The sequence below is a fragment of the Kryptolebias marmoratus genome, linkage group LG10 (assembly GCF_001649575.2).
Source record: "Kryptolebias marmoratus isolate JLee-2015 linkage group LG10, ASM164957v2, whole genome shotgun sequence".
Classification (NCBI taxonomy): domain Eukaryota; kingdom Metazoa; phylum Chordata; class Actinopteri; order Cyprinodontiformes; family Rivulidae; genus Kryptolebias; species Kryptolebias marmoratus.
Window position 1 is genome coordinate 13872622 of NC_051439.1, and position 13161 is coordinate 13885782.

The following is a 13161-nucleotide window of genomic DNA, read 5'->3' on the forward strand; positions in this document are numbered from 1 at the left end:
AATCTGCTCTCATTGGATAGATAGATAGATAGATAGATAGATAGATAGATAGATAGATAGATAGATAGATAGATAGATAGATAGATAGATAGATAGATAGATAGATAGATAGATAGATAGATAGATAGATAGATAGATAGATAGATAGATAGATAGATAGATAGATAGATAGATAGAAAAAACAAAATATAATGGAGTGTAAAATTGTTTTTAAACTTTATATGACATTAAACAGAATTTTATCTATGTGAATTACATCTGCTGTGAGTACCTGTATGCTAGTATAAAGAGGAAGAAACTAAACTCTTATTTATAAATACTGATCTACTTATTTTATGCTAATTAGATAGTATTTGACAGTTTCCGGGTCTGAGCTTAAGGAGGACTGACGGAGTAGTTGTCATTATATTGTTGCTTCGTATCCAGCGACAACTTCTTTTTAAAGCACTTTTAACCTTAGTGTCTAAAATGCAGATGTGTTAAAACTCTTAAGGCATAGTAACAATGACTACAAAGTTCAGAGTTTGCACTTTTTAGGTGGAGACGTTCTTTCGTTGCGCTAACTACTTAGCTGAAATCAAGCTAGCAGTTAGAACGGACCGGAAGTGCTCCCGGAAATGAGCTGTGTTTCTTTTCGCCGTAAAATACGCCACAGGCGCGTTTCAAGCTGGAAGCTTTTGTTTTGAAAACCCCAAGAAAAGTTGGCTCCGCGTCGCCATTTCAATGTCCCCTACTTGACGTTTGTGTAACTACATTAGTTGCACTATTTTGGCTACGATATTTATATTTCTGGTTTTCGACGTTTTCACGTGCGGCTTTAGGGGAGTTTGGTTGCAGTTTTCACTCCGGCAGGTCCGTTTCCGTGACGCCATGTTCCACGCGCGCGCGGCTTTACGCGAGGGCTTCGAAAAGCGTCGTTAAAGTTAGGCCTTTCTCGGGTTATTTCCATCCCCGCCCGCCTTGTGTTGACAAACCCCCCCGCCAGGGCAAAGAAAAAAAATGTCTCTGGATGAGTACGAGAGGCATTTCGACTCGCTGAACTCGGATTTGGGCGGCGGGGCGGTCAGCGAGCGGTCAGCTTCGGGTACGTTTAATGGCGAAGAGGAGAAGCTGCATTACATTCCCATCCGGATCCTCGGGAGGGGGGCGTTCGGCGAGGCTACTCTGTACAGAAGAACAGAAGTAAGTCTGGTCCTGTCTCTGTCTCAAGCCGCTTTTAAACCCGTTTAAAACACACACAGGGCGCAGAATAACACGCATGCTGATGTGGGCCCACAATTAGTGTTTCCTGGGTGAATTAAAGGGCGAAGAATCGGGTGAATTATTTAATAAACATCACGTGTTTATGAGCTGAGGCGCTCACTGTTCCTCTGTTTACACATAGTTGACATCAGTTGTATTTCTTGTGCTTAACTTTTTCATTTTATTGTAACTGGCTGCACACATTGCAACAAAAAATGTCCTGTTAAGCCCAGAGAAATGCACACCCCTCTTGCACAAAAAAGGTTTTATTTATTTGTTATTTATTATATATGTTCCACTGAATTCTGTCAGCATTTAGGACACAAATATTTAATAACACACAAATATAAAACATTCAAATTGTTTTGCATCATCAGATGTTTCCTTTGCGATGACTCCTCCCCCCTCTCTGTCATTTTGCTTGTTTTATTGTCTTTTTTTAGTATTGTTTTTTTGCTTGATATAGATCAATTAATCAAATAGTATTTGCCACTTTTTACAAATCAGCCATCGGCTGCATCAACCAGCTTGTAGACCACAATTTATTTATTCTTTTAATCAACAGGTCTTTAATCTTCTACTGAGATGCAGTTATGTTATCACTCCCAGTCAGAAGACAAAAGCATGCAGTGTTTATTGGTTTTGATTTTACTTTCTTAAACTATAAAACTAAAGTAATCACTTAGCTCTACAACCCTCCTTTTTTAAAAGTTAAAAGTATGTTTTGAAGCTGTTCTGTGTCTGTTTCTGGCTCTGAATCAAACAGAATAAAGTAAAAACGATGAGCGATATCAGGCTTTTAGGAGAGCAAGATGCCCACAGGTTTATAGAAAAGTGGGGATGTAAATCCCTTCATGCTGATTCAGGTGGTAATTCTGGGGTTGAACAAAAGTCTACGCTAAAATGAAACTAAATATGGACTTAAAGTAGAAGATTTTAATTGTCTCATGCTGGGCTCGTTCCACTTTCCGTTACACCAACTGAGCAGCGCTGAGTTTGTTTCCCCGTTTTATCACATAATCAGACTCTTCTAAGTGTTGTCAAACATACATTTATTTAAGTTAGGCAATTAGTGTTTTAATTTTGTTAAACAAAAAATACATAAAGGCGGAAAAAATAAAACCTGGTGCTTTATATCAGCTATCGGCTTTTTGCAACTTTTAAACACCTTTTAATACTGGTTCTTTTTCTGTCTTATTTGTCATGCACAAATGAAAACACCTTGTGGGTTGGTTTTGCGTCTTTACATGTAGTTTTTTGTTCAGCTTGTTTTATTTCTTCTGTGGCCCATGACTGCTCGGGTGCTTCAATCTGTCAAAGATGCGACAAAGACGAATAGGTCCCCTGTTTGAGCCGCTGTCTGTTATGTTTATTTTTTGCCCAGGACAACTCCCTAGTTGTGTGGAAGGAGGTGGACCTGAACTCGCTCTCGGAGAAGGAGCACCGGGATGTCATGAATGAAATCAGCATCCTCTCCATGCTGGAGCACAACAACATCATCGCCTACTTCAATCACTTCATGGATAAAAACACTCTGCTCATTGAGCTGGAGTATTGCAATGGTAAGAAATGCACTTTTGAGTCCCCTCCACGCGCTGCTCATCAGGGGAGAAACACTAATTAGGTTTGTCGTCGCAGGAGGAAATCTGTATGATAAAATTGTTCAGCAGAGGGGGAAGCTTTTCCCTCAGGAGGTACGTGTGCACCATTGTAGGCGGTTTATTTAAAACCTAATTAATTTTAGTCGTGTTATTAATCTTTAAAACGTTTCTGTAGATTGTTATATGGTACCTGTATCAGATCACCTCAGCGGTGGCCCACATTCACAAGGCTGGAGTCATACACAGGTGAGGTGTTTGACCGTTCATTGAAGGAATCTGTCAATTAGATTTTCTTTTGTGAATACGTGGTTTGTTTTTCTTTTAGAGATATCAAAACTCTGAACATTTTCCTGACCAAGACCAACCTCATTAAGCTGGGCGACTATGGCCTTGCGAAGAAGCTAGGCTCTGAGTTTTCGATGGCAGAGACTGTAAGTTCCTGAAGGCTGACGTCAGTGCATGTCTGTGTGTCTTCACGCTTTGACCTGCACCTCTGTTAAAACAAATCCAGTAAAATTTAATACCCCCCCCCTCTCCTTCTGTTTCATCCAGTGTGTAGGAACTCCGTATTACATGTCACCTGAACTGTGTCAGGGAGACAAGTACAACTTCAAATCAGACATCTGGGCTGTGGGTTGTGTACTTTTTGAGGTCCTAGTGCTTAAAAGAGCCTTTGATGCAACGGTTGGTTTAATCGATTTGAAAAGATTCATTATATTTATTTGCATCAGTCAAATTTATTCCACTTCTTTCTTTCCTTTGTTATATTTACACAGAACCGTCTAAACCTCTGTGTGAAAATAGTCCAGGGAAACTGGACTATGGACGTGAACTCGGACGTTTATTCAAGTGGATTGATCAAGTTGGTGTGTGATTGTCTCAATCAGGTGAGTGAGAGGACTAATTCGGTCTTGTTTTGAGTTGCTACCGATGGTGTTACTGTTGAGCAAAAAGCAAGCCTCCGGGGCGCTGATGTGATCTCTTTGTCACAGGATCCCGCAAAGAGGCCGACAGCTGAGGAGATCCTGGATCAGCCTTTTATCTCCTGCTGCCGACAGTAAGAGTGTTCATAATAAATTTTCAATAGCAAGCTTCTGCTAATAAACACAACGCTCACTTAACTACTTGGCTCTGTAACAGGGAGCTGGAGGAGCAAGTTGTCATGCTTAACTCGGCGATGAAGAAACCAAAGTAAGTCCACGTCCGTGTAAAAGCCTCCCTGTCCTCTTTTATGCGACTGATTTGTTGTTACATCTTCACTAAAGGCTGAGCACAGTGACCGAGACTCCTGTTGCTGTGGTGACGACGCGCTCGAGGGAGGTGTATTTTTGGGGAGGAGGAAAATTTACCCCCCAGAAGCTTGACTCGTTCAAAGGAGGCAGCAGCGCTCAACACGTTTGTGCCGGGGAGAGCCACTTTGCGGTGGTGACGGTGGAGAAGGAGCTGTTTACTTGGGCTGTAAGGATTCATTCTTCACTTCCTAGCAGATTTAAGATCTCGTTTTGTCCCGTGCTGCACCGAAAGGATCTCTCTTCACCCTTAGAATGTGCAAGGTGGGGCCAAGATGGTGGGCCAGCTGGGGCACGGCGACCAGGCCTCTTACCGGCAGCCGAAGAGGGTGGAGAAGCTTCAGGGAAAGGCGATCCGGCAGGTGGCATGTGGGGCCGACTTCACTGCCTGTGTGACCGGTGCGTCATTTACCGTTTGTGCAGTATCTGCAAAGGTGGACCATTCCGAATAAGTCTTTGCTTCAATCGTAGACGAAGACCAGCTCTACATGTTCGGGTCAGACTACTACGGCTGCATCGGAGTTGAGGGCGAGATGGGGATGGAGATTTTGGAGCCTGTTCTTCTGGAGTTTTTTGAGGAGCGGTGTGTCTACCAGGTCTCCTGTGGAGACAACCACGTTGTGGTGCTGACTCAGGATGGCAGCATTTTCTCTTGGGGCTGTGGAGAATATGGTGTGTAGGCTTGCTAGCTTGCATCTGTCTTATTGTTTTTGTGTTAATAATTGTAGCCACCAGGGGGAGACAAAAGCCAGGATGTATTGCAGTTAATTGGCTTGATTACTTGGAGTCATTTTAGTAAAGAATTTACAAACATTTGAGGAAACAATCTCAAAATAGGGGCTATAACAATAAATTAATATTAAACAATCAATAATAATTCGTCTCATCCTATTTGTGCCTCTTATTTACCCACCGCAGGACGTCTTGGCCTGGAGTGTGAAGATGACTTCTCTTCTCCAATGCAAGTAAGACTCGCCTCTCTGTAAGACTTATACAGCGTTTTTAAACTATCCCAATTTCTCTTTATGGTTGAGGTTGTGCCTGTTTTTGGTTTTTTTGCCCCCTTAGGTGGAAATTCCTAGAGGAGCCACCATCTCCTCTGTGTCGTGTGGCTGTGATGGGACCTTCTTTCTGACAGAGACTGGGAAAGTCTTAGCATGTGGAAACAATGAGTACAACAAGCTGGGGCTGAACCAGGGAATCTCTGGTCTCAAAAACCACCCTGAAAAGGTAACCGAGCTGTATTTACAGCGCTGCAAATTTGCAACTTTTAGGGTGATGCAGCTGGGCTCGTGGTTTTATTTTCTGTTTCGTGAACGCTGAACAGGGTTACCAGGGAATACCGTACATCACCACGCTGACCTTGGTTAAACAGCTGTCGCGCTTCAAGATCCAAGTCATAGCTCCAGGGAAGACTCACACAGCCGCCATTGATGGTACAGAAAAAATGAGCTTTTTTGTGTTTGTCGTCAGTAGAATTTATTCATTTTAAACCCGTTTTTTTTATCCTACGTATTCTGGCTTTTGCAGGACGAGGTCGTCTGATCACTTTCGGTTGCAACAAGTATGGGCAGCTGGGTGTGAAGGACTTCAAGAAGCACCAAGGTGTTCAAGTTCTTGTTGGACCATTCGGAGGGAAGACTGTGACCAAAGTGTCCTGTGGAGATGGATTCACCATTGCAGCCACTGAGGGTGAGAACAGTCCCGTGGGACAACTGAAGCAACAATCACACGCACCTGACTGAGATTTTAGTTCAAGGTTCAGGGCACCCTGCCTTAGCTTGTGGTTCAGACTTTCTCTCTCTTTTTTTGTAGACAATCATATCTTTGCATGGGGAAATGCAGGAAACGGGAGACTTGGAATGCCCGCAGATAAAGGATTCGGTTCAGAGGTTTGCCCTGCCATGCCGAGGCCCATATTTGGTTCCCTCCACCACGTGCCTGATCTCTCCTGCCGCGGCTGGCACACCATTATCATAATGGGTCAGTCATCAAAAGCCAGTTGCAAACACTGGTGTAATAAATAACACAAAACATCAAGATTTGTTTCTTGTCTTTTTTTTTTTTTTTTTGTAGAAAAAGTGCTGAATTCAAAAACCATCCGCTCAAACAGCAGTGGACTATCAATCGGTAATTCCTAAATGCTTTTTTTTTTACCACAAATTTGAGTGCTGATTTATCTGCATCACCTAAAACTGTATATTTTTGTGTATGCGTACATAAAGGGCTTGGCCAGGAGGCATCTACGTCCACGGTGGAGCTGGACATAGAGCCTGGACTGGAGACGGACTGTCGCGACGGCAGTCTTGGGGGAACACGGGAGATTAACACAGAGGAGGGTGTCATGGACACGTCGATGATGTCATTCGGAAATCAGACGGGGGACAGTTCCTGTCCCCTGTGGCTCAAAAAGGTTTGTGACCTTCAGGGCACTAAGGAGATGGAGAAATCTCTTGTTTGCCTCAGAAGTATTGCTCTAATTCAGAGGTCCTCGTCCAACAGGAGCTTGAGGACGCAGAGTTCATCCCGATGCCAGAGGAGTCCGACCAGTCCACTCACGATCAGCTCTCCTCGATCTCCGAGAGCGTCACTCGGCCATACGAGGAGCTGAAAGAGCTCAAGGCAGCGGCCGAGGCAGTCAGCAGTCAGAAAGGCCTATCGGTAAGGCAGTGCCTGTTTTCTTGGATGCAGACGCAATAAAAGGTTTTATTACATATTATTTATTGTGTTGGTACAGCAAACCAGGCAAATGAGCTTTGAGAAGGTCAGAGGGCTGGATGACGACGACGATGACGTCTTTCCAAAAAAAGAATCCGGTGCGTGCTGCAGTGCAAGTATTGAAGTGGCTCAGGTAAGACGTTGACTCACTCATGGGGGCAAATTGTTATATAAGAAGTACACTCCAGAGTTTGTGTGACAATTCAGATCATTTTGCAGCTGAGAGAAACGGTTACCCGTCAAGAGTCGAGGATCGAGATGCTTGAAAAACAGGTGATTCTTTTCATCTTTATTTTTGTCCCTTTACGATTCATCTGCCTCGGAGCAGATACTGAATGGATCAGGGTGCATGGGCAACAGGAATCATGTTTTTTTTTTCTTCCTGTCTCCAGGTCAGTGAGCAGCAGCGGGAGAACGAAAGGCTCTGGGCAGCGATTAATCGTTCAGCGCAGCAGGAAGCAGGACGTGACGGCAACAGGAATCATGTCTCTGTGGCGAGCAGTGGAGGAGGTGAAAGAAGGCTGACGAACCACGGAGGCAGATCTGCTGGAGCAAGTGCCTGAGGTTCAAACTTGGGGATTTCCTGGTCTAGAGTGCCAAGTATCATGATTACTTGCTGCTGCATATGTGATATGCACCACGTTGCCCACTTGTTTTCACCTGGGTGCCCAGCTAGCCTCTGCAGACCCGAACGCTGGCTGGATTCAGCACGGATCACCGGACTTTCAAATCTGCAGGAGACAATCTGACCAGCGTTGAGCTGCAGTGCGGTGCGTTGACTTTCAGTGGTTTCAGCACCGAGCCTTCAGTCCCAAATGTCTCAGACATTAGTATTTATCACACAGTAGTCAAGACAAGCTCACACAAACAGGACGCTGTCTCCTTATGCATCCCTGAGGATGATATGAGGTGAGCAGCTAGCACGTTTGCAACATCAATGTGAACACAAAGCTTTTTTTATACATCACTTATGTTTATTACGTATAATATCTTTAAGTGGTATACACAATACAGCCTCTTAAAAATGTTATTTATCAAACATATTGCCTATGACAGTTCCTATAATTGTATGCAAATGCTTTATTTTAGGAATATTTGTGTGAAACACAAAACTACTGATGACTTTTATTGTCCTCGTCGCAGCACGTGTTTATCTGTTTACCTTCTATGAACACTTGAACAGTTTGTTTTATATCAGGTCCTCATAGTGTTTATAACAGACCTGAACCAGCTGCAATATGTTCTTATCTTGCTTTTTAAGCAACTCTTTCTGGATTTTGTACAAATCCTGAAACTTTATGTCAGTTATTTTTTTGTTTTGTTTTTTTTCTAAAAGCAAACGTTTCCGTCTGTGGTTTTCATTTGATTTTTGTGCGTTTGTGTGAGGGTTTGTTTACTGCATGTTTTCAGTATTTAAAGTATAAGCGCGTCATGCTTCAAACGTTTAAGAACCAGTGGGAGATTTTTGTCTGTTTCTGTATTTTATTTTTTGTGGGGGAGGGGTCATATTTTCTGCTGTTAAATGAAACCCTTGACCAACCTGTCCTTTTATTCTTCATTTCTGTTTCTGTGCCATTTCAGCAGCATACTGTAACACCTTGCTCACTATAGTATTACCTTAATAAGGAATAGGAAGGTGTGGTTTGGAGCACCGCTGCCTTCACGTGGCGCTGGTAGGAATGATATGCAGAAAGATAAATTCACTCCTGTTGCCAAAGTAATGCATGAAAAAGCTTATTTTTTTCTCAAACTTAAATGTTTTTTTCTTTGTGTGTGAACCTCGAGCACTTTACCTCCTACCCTTGGCAAAATAAAGGGCAAATAGTGGTGTTCTGAATCTTTTTTTTCCCAGTACACTTTCCTAAAGCTACACAGTATGCACAATATATAAGCTCAGCCTGGGAGAGTAAGCTGTTTGCGGCGTTTTGCTGCAGTAACTGTGCCTTAGGTTAAATCTTGTTTCACTCGTTTCGTTCTGTTTTTATTCATTTGTACTTGCTTCTGTTTTCTGATCTGTTTTGTGCAAGCCAGAAATAAAACAAGCCTGCCTGTCACAATGTGTCTAATCAACAGTTTATGTCGCATGTTGATCATTTCTGTTTAACAGAGGGAATTATACAGCTGATCTGTTTAAAAACAACTTTTAATTGGTTATTCAATAAAATCCTTCAGAGATACTAACAGTAACGAGACGATGACTACCGTTTGGTGTCAGGACTTGGGTGGTTCTTCTTGTGTGGATTAATTGGATCATGTTCTGCCAACAAGGACTCAGTCCGGTTACAGATTACATGTTTCTCTTGTGGTTTTGTCTTTTCTTTCTGTGTAGAACCTGGACACAAACATACAATAAACCTTTTTACAGTGTCATACAGCAGTTATAGTGAATTTTGGGTGGATTTTTTTTTCACCGGCTTACCTCTGGAGTCTGGTTTCTGTCGTGGGTTTTGAAGTATTCCTCCAGCTGTGATCCTTTGTACCTCTGGGCAGACGAGTTGAAGACTTGACGCTGCTTTTGGTTTACCCTCGCACAGATCTGGATGTGCTTCTCCAGTCTTTCGCTTTGAAACTTTCGGCCGCAGAATTTGCAGGGAAGAAGCTGGAGGCTGTCGCCGTCGGCGGCATCAGTGAAGGTGAGCTCTGCCTGCTGCTGCCCGCTGCGATGAACAGATTCAGAAATGAGCGGCAGAGTCGACTCATTAGGCCGACTTTCTCCTGTGCTTCTTTGGTTTTCTGTCGCCAGCCTATGCAGGCTTCTCTGAGACACATTTTGTTTATTATCTAAACCACTGGCATTCCTTTGCGTTCTTTCTTTGTACTTCTTTTCTCTTGTCCAAGTTGCCTTTCCCAGAGAGGCCTCCTTTTGTTCTCTGTATCTTTCGTCAGTTTCTTTCCAAATGCCATAATCTTTTTCATCTCGTCTTTTTCTACTAAAAGGCTCATTCAGTTTCTGCAATCTTGATTCTTTTTGTACTCTACCTGTTTCGTGTTCATCAGCACCCCATCTGGCGTGCTGTACGTCCTGTTTATTCCTTATTCTGTCTTTAGTCTGATCTCGTTTTATCCTCAGTTGCATTAAATCCTCGTGCAAATGTTCACCATCCATCACTTCTCTCCTTTTTACCTCCTCTCTCCTCTGATGCTCAGATATCCTGGCTCTTGTGTGAACTTCTCCCGGTCCATCTAGTCCAAAATATTGCCTCTCCTCTCCGCTCTCCTGTTCATAAGCCGCAGCAGTGTCAGGACTGCCGCTTTGAATAGTTTGTCTTATTTTTTCCCCAACACTCCAGAGCTTCTCCTTCAGGAGTAGCTCTTTCACCTGAATTGCTCTTGCCATCTGCAGCTCTTTGCTCGGCCATTCCTGTGAGTACTTTTGTGAATGAAAGCATCCAGGGGCCTCTCTAATGTCATCTGAATGATAGTCTAGTGGCATCAAATGGCCTCTGTGCCTCGTTGACGAAGTGGTTTTCTTAATGTCCTGCAAACCAGGTGGGCTTTGTGTCTTTGGGAGCCTCCTGTGGGTCACAGGCTTGGTTGGAAATGGCTGGTCCACTTCATCTGCTTTCTTAATAGACACAACACCAAACTGTGCACGACTATAGACATTTTCCTGCTTTCTTCCTGCAGTGTCATAATGCTCCTGGGAGTCGTGTTTCCCTGAGTAGACATTCAAATCTTTGTCACTGTTGAACATTTTCTGAATCTTCCCCTCCACTGTTTGAGATACTTTCCTATAAGCTAAACAAAAAATAAATTTAGTAAGATCCAAGAGAAAATGGGAAATCTAAATTACTTGTTTTTATTATTATTATTGCTGGCAGGTTATTTGAGCAACTAATAATCTGGCATTACAATGTAAAATTCACCAGTCAGGTTTTTATATCTGATGTTTGCATTATTTTAATGCCATTTTATAATTAGCAGTGGAAGCTTGTGAATAAGGACTGTATGATCAAATTTTGAGCTCCACAACAAGCAAAGGAGCACTTGAAAATTACTTTATGCAAAGCTCAAAATGTTATTATGTGAACCATGCTGAAAGTGCAATGCAAAACAAGTACTTGACATGGAAAAAGAAGTTAATCTAATCGAAAAACGTAAAACAAAATGACAAAAACAAAACGATAACAAGAATAATGTAAGGAGAGACGGATGTTTATCCAAATAATAGTGCTCTAAAATGTTTATGAAATCGATGTTTAAATGCTACAATACTTACCAATAAAAGCCTTCAATGAGTTATTAATAAATTCAGCTGGAAGTCCGCTACAGGCTGTGAAAAAGGCTGGTTTTCCGTATCTTTTCACGTCCTTAGCGTCTTTCCCAACGTTTACATCTGTTGCTTAGGAACCAAGCGTCTCGCGTGTGTTTTCTGATTGGTCCGTGTGACGTCACTTCCTGAATCCGAGTCCCGTATGTTTCAAAAGCCGAGATCTTTCGGAGCTAGGTGGTTGCTTCACGGCTTCCGAGCGACTGCAAGGTGAATTACAGAACATTAGCCTCAGTTTGTTTTTACAGAAATAAAGTAAAACAAGCATCAAACTATAAAAAACATCAAATAACCGCGTTAGCATTAGCTCGCTGTAGCTGCAAGTTAGCTCTGTAGCTAGCTCCAGTGACCAAGGGCTCTTATTTCTTCTTCTCTTTAGGTCCGTTATGTCCAGTGAAGACCTAATTTCTGTGGATTATGAAATTTTTGGCAGAGTGCAAGGTGTATTTTTTCGGAAATACACTCAAGTGAGTTTGACAATGATTGGACTAAGCTTAGTCTGACAACAACAACAAACACCTTCTCTGATTAGACTTAAACTTGATGAAAACTGATCAACCTGCCTTTGATTGTTGACCAACTAACCAACTACTGGAAGTGTTTTTAATTGAGTTATAAACTTTAACAAATAAGCCTAATTTTCTCTTTCTTGCATCACATGCCATATCTTCTTCAATTAACTGTCATGTTTTCAATTGTCATGTTTCTCAGGCTGAGGGGAAGAAACTTGGCCTGGTTGGTTGGGTCCGAAACACCACAGCAGGAACCGTGGAGGGGCAGCTGCAGGGCCCACGGAACAAGGTGGAACAGATGCAAGAATGGCTGAAATCCACTGGGAGCCCCAAGTCACACATCATCAGAGCCGAGTTTGAGAACGAGAAAACAATTGACAGTCTAGAGCACTCCTCTTTCAAAGTTGTCAAATGAGATGAGCTGTTGTACTGACTGTGCCTGTAATATTAACACGGAGACGTATTTATTTAGTTTTATTAAATGCTTGTATTGCAAAAACTGCTGTAAAGTATCATTAATGTAGTGTTTGTTTGAACTTCAAACCTTATACTTACATTAATAAATTCAAAAACCCTTCAATGGGCTTTGTATTGTTTGAGTAGTGTTGTGTAATAATTGCAACCAATAAATAGTTTGAGGTGATTTTATCCTGGTTGTGGGTGACCGTCACAGAAACACTGACTGGAACATGACACATTAGAAAAAATATGATCAAATGTACTGAAAATGTACTGATATATAGTTTGGCTTGTGATAGGAAAAGCAAAGATAGTGATAAAACTACATAATTTAGATTTCTTTTTAGCCTTTTGTATGTGTGCAGGTTCAATGTGATGTTACCATTTCTTATTAAATTATGTACAACTGAAACAAATTATTAATTATTATTAATTTCTCTTGAGTCTTTTTAAGTCTCTTAGGCCTTGCAACAACCCATTTCAAGCTAGGGTTTCTTATTTGATTAAGCCACAGTGAGGCATTCAGTGGATGCAATTAATTAAAACAGATTACCTGAATTTTGATGCTTATTAAAGTAGAAAACGTTGTCTGTAAACATGTAACAAATGGACAAAGTACAAATAAAAAACTTTTTTACAGCCAAGGGTGTTGTTGAGAATGGTGCGTTTGGATACACTCGGACATTTAGTCTGCTTGTCTCTTTCTTACCGTTTATTCATTGTCACATGCTGTTTTTATTTTGTTTTTTAATTATGTAAAGCACCTTGAAATGCCTTGCTGCTGAAATGTGCTATACAAATAAAATTTGATTGATTGATTGTCAGCTGAGTTAGCGTTTAGAAATACAAATTACTGAAGTAGATAATTTAAATATTTTCTTTTTAGAAAACAAAGTCCTCTTTAAATGTTTATTTATGCAACACAAAAGTAATAGTGCCTAATGATTTTTTTGTCAAAACATTTGCATTGCGATACCTAATTTTCCCTCTTCCGATGAACGCAACTAGTCACATACGTCAACGAAGGGACGCTTTACCGTGATTGGTTGTTGGAGTTGGAACGCTTGTGT

General features: G+C 41.7%; 3 protein-coding genes across 3 annotated transcripts; 2 read left to right on the plus strand and 1 right to left on the minus strand.

The window, feature by feature from the left end:
- The first annotated feature begins 365 nt into the window (after nucleotides 1–365).
- LOC108237350 (serine/threonine-protein kinase Nek9) lies at nucleotides 366–8904 on the plus strand. Its single transcript, XM_017418711.3, has 23 exons — nucleotides 366–1182; nucleotides 2627–2804; nucleotides 2881–2936; nucleotides 3019–3089; nucleotides 3169–3274; nucleotides 3396–3527; nucleotides 3620–3730; nucleotides 3836–3900; nucleotides 3984–4034; nucleotides 4109–4301; nucleotides 4387–4531; nucleotides 4604–4804; nucleotides 5051–5097; nucleotides 5201–5362; nucleotides 5460–5568; nucleotides 5663–5824; nucleotides 5948–6115; nucleotides 6209–6262; nucleotides 6358–6545; nucleotides 6635–6793; nucleotides 6870–6983; nucleotides 7070–7123; nucleotides 7243–8904. Exons 1-23 carry the CDS (start codon nucleotides 1000–1002, stop codon nucleotides 7411–7413), a joined length of 2880 nt encoding a protein of 959 aa, XP_017274200.1. The 5' UTR covers nucleotides 366–999; the 3' UTR covers nucleotides 7414–8904.
- A 102-nt stretch (nucleotides 8905–9006) lies between these two features.
- On the minus strand, nucleotides 9007–11260 carry LOC108233731 (zinc finger C2HC domain-containing protein 1C). Its single transcript, XM_017412374.3, has 3 exons — nucleotides 11070–11260; nucleotides 9270–10588; nucleotides 9007–9182 (listed from the first exon to the last, which is right to left on the minus strand). The coding sequence occupies exons 2-3, from the start codon at nucleotides 10542–10544 to the stop codon at nucleotides 9138–9140; spliced, it is 1320 nt and encodes a 439-aa protein (XP_017267863.1). The 5' UTR covers nucleotides 10545–10588; nucleotides 11070–11260; the 3' UTR covers nucleotides 9007–9137.
- Nucleotides 11219–12275, plus strand: acyp1 (acylphosphatase 1, erythrocyte (common) type). The gene is made up of 3 exons (XM_017413436.3): nucleotides 11219–11330; nucleotides 11500–11587; nucleotides 11832–12275. The coding sequence occupies exons 1-3, from the start codon at nucleotides 11266–11268 to the stop codon at nucleotides 12045–12047; spliced, it is 369 nt and encodes a 122-aa protein (XP_017268925.1). The 5' UTR covers nucleotides 11219–11265; the 3' UTR covers nucleotides 12048–12275.
- The last annotated feature ends 886 nt before the right edge of the window (nucleotides 12276–13161 follow it).

Excerpts from the sequence above, each read along its gene's own strand:
- acyp1 (XM_017413436.3), top strand. The coding sequence starts at position 11,266 with ATGTTTCAAAAGCCGAGATCTTTCGGAGCTAGGTGGTTGCTTCACGGC. Across the intron at positions 11,331-11,499 it reads GGCTTCCGAGCGACTGCAAG|GTCCGTTATGTCCAGTGAAG; the intron begins GTGAATTACAGA and ends TCTTCTCTTTAG. Across the intron at positions 11,588-11,831 it reads TTTTTCGGAAATACACTCAA|GCTGAGGGGAAGAAACTTGG; the intron begins GTGAGTTTGACA and ends CATGTTTCTCAG.
- LOC108237350 (XM_017418711.3), top strand. The coding sequence starts at position 1,000 with ATGTCTCTGGATGAGTACGAGAGGCATTTCGACTCGCTGAACTCGGAT. Across the intron at positions 4,035-4,108 it reads TCGGCGATGAAGAAACCAAA|GCTGAGCACAGTGACCGAGA; the intron begins GTAAGTCCACGT and ends TCTTCACTAAAG. Across the intron at positions 6,984-7,069 it reads CAAGTATTGAAGTGGCTCAG|CTGAGAGAAACGGTTACCCG; the intron begins GTAAGACGTTGA and ends ATCATTTTGCAG.
- LOC108233731 (XM_017412374.3), bottom strand. The coding sequence starts at position 10,544 with ATGTTCAACAGTGACAAAGATTTGAATGTCTACTCAGGGAAACACGAC. Across the intron at positions 9,183-9,269 it reads ACAGAAACCAGACTCCAGAG|GTTCTACACAGAAAGAAAAG; the intron begins GTAAGCCGGTGA and ends GTTTGTGTCCAG.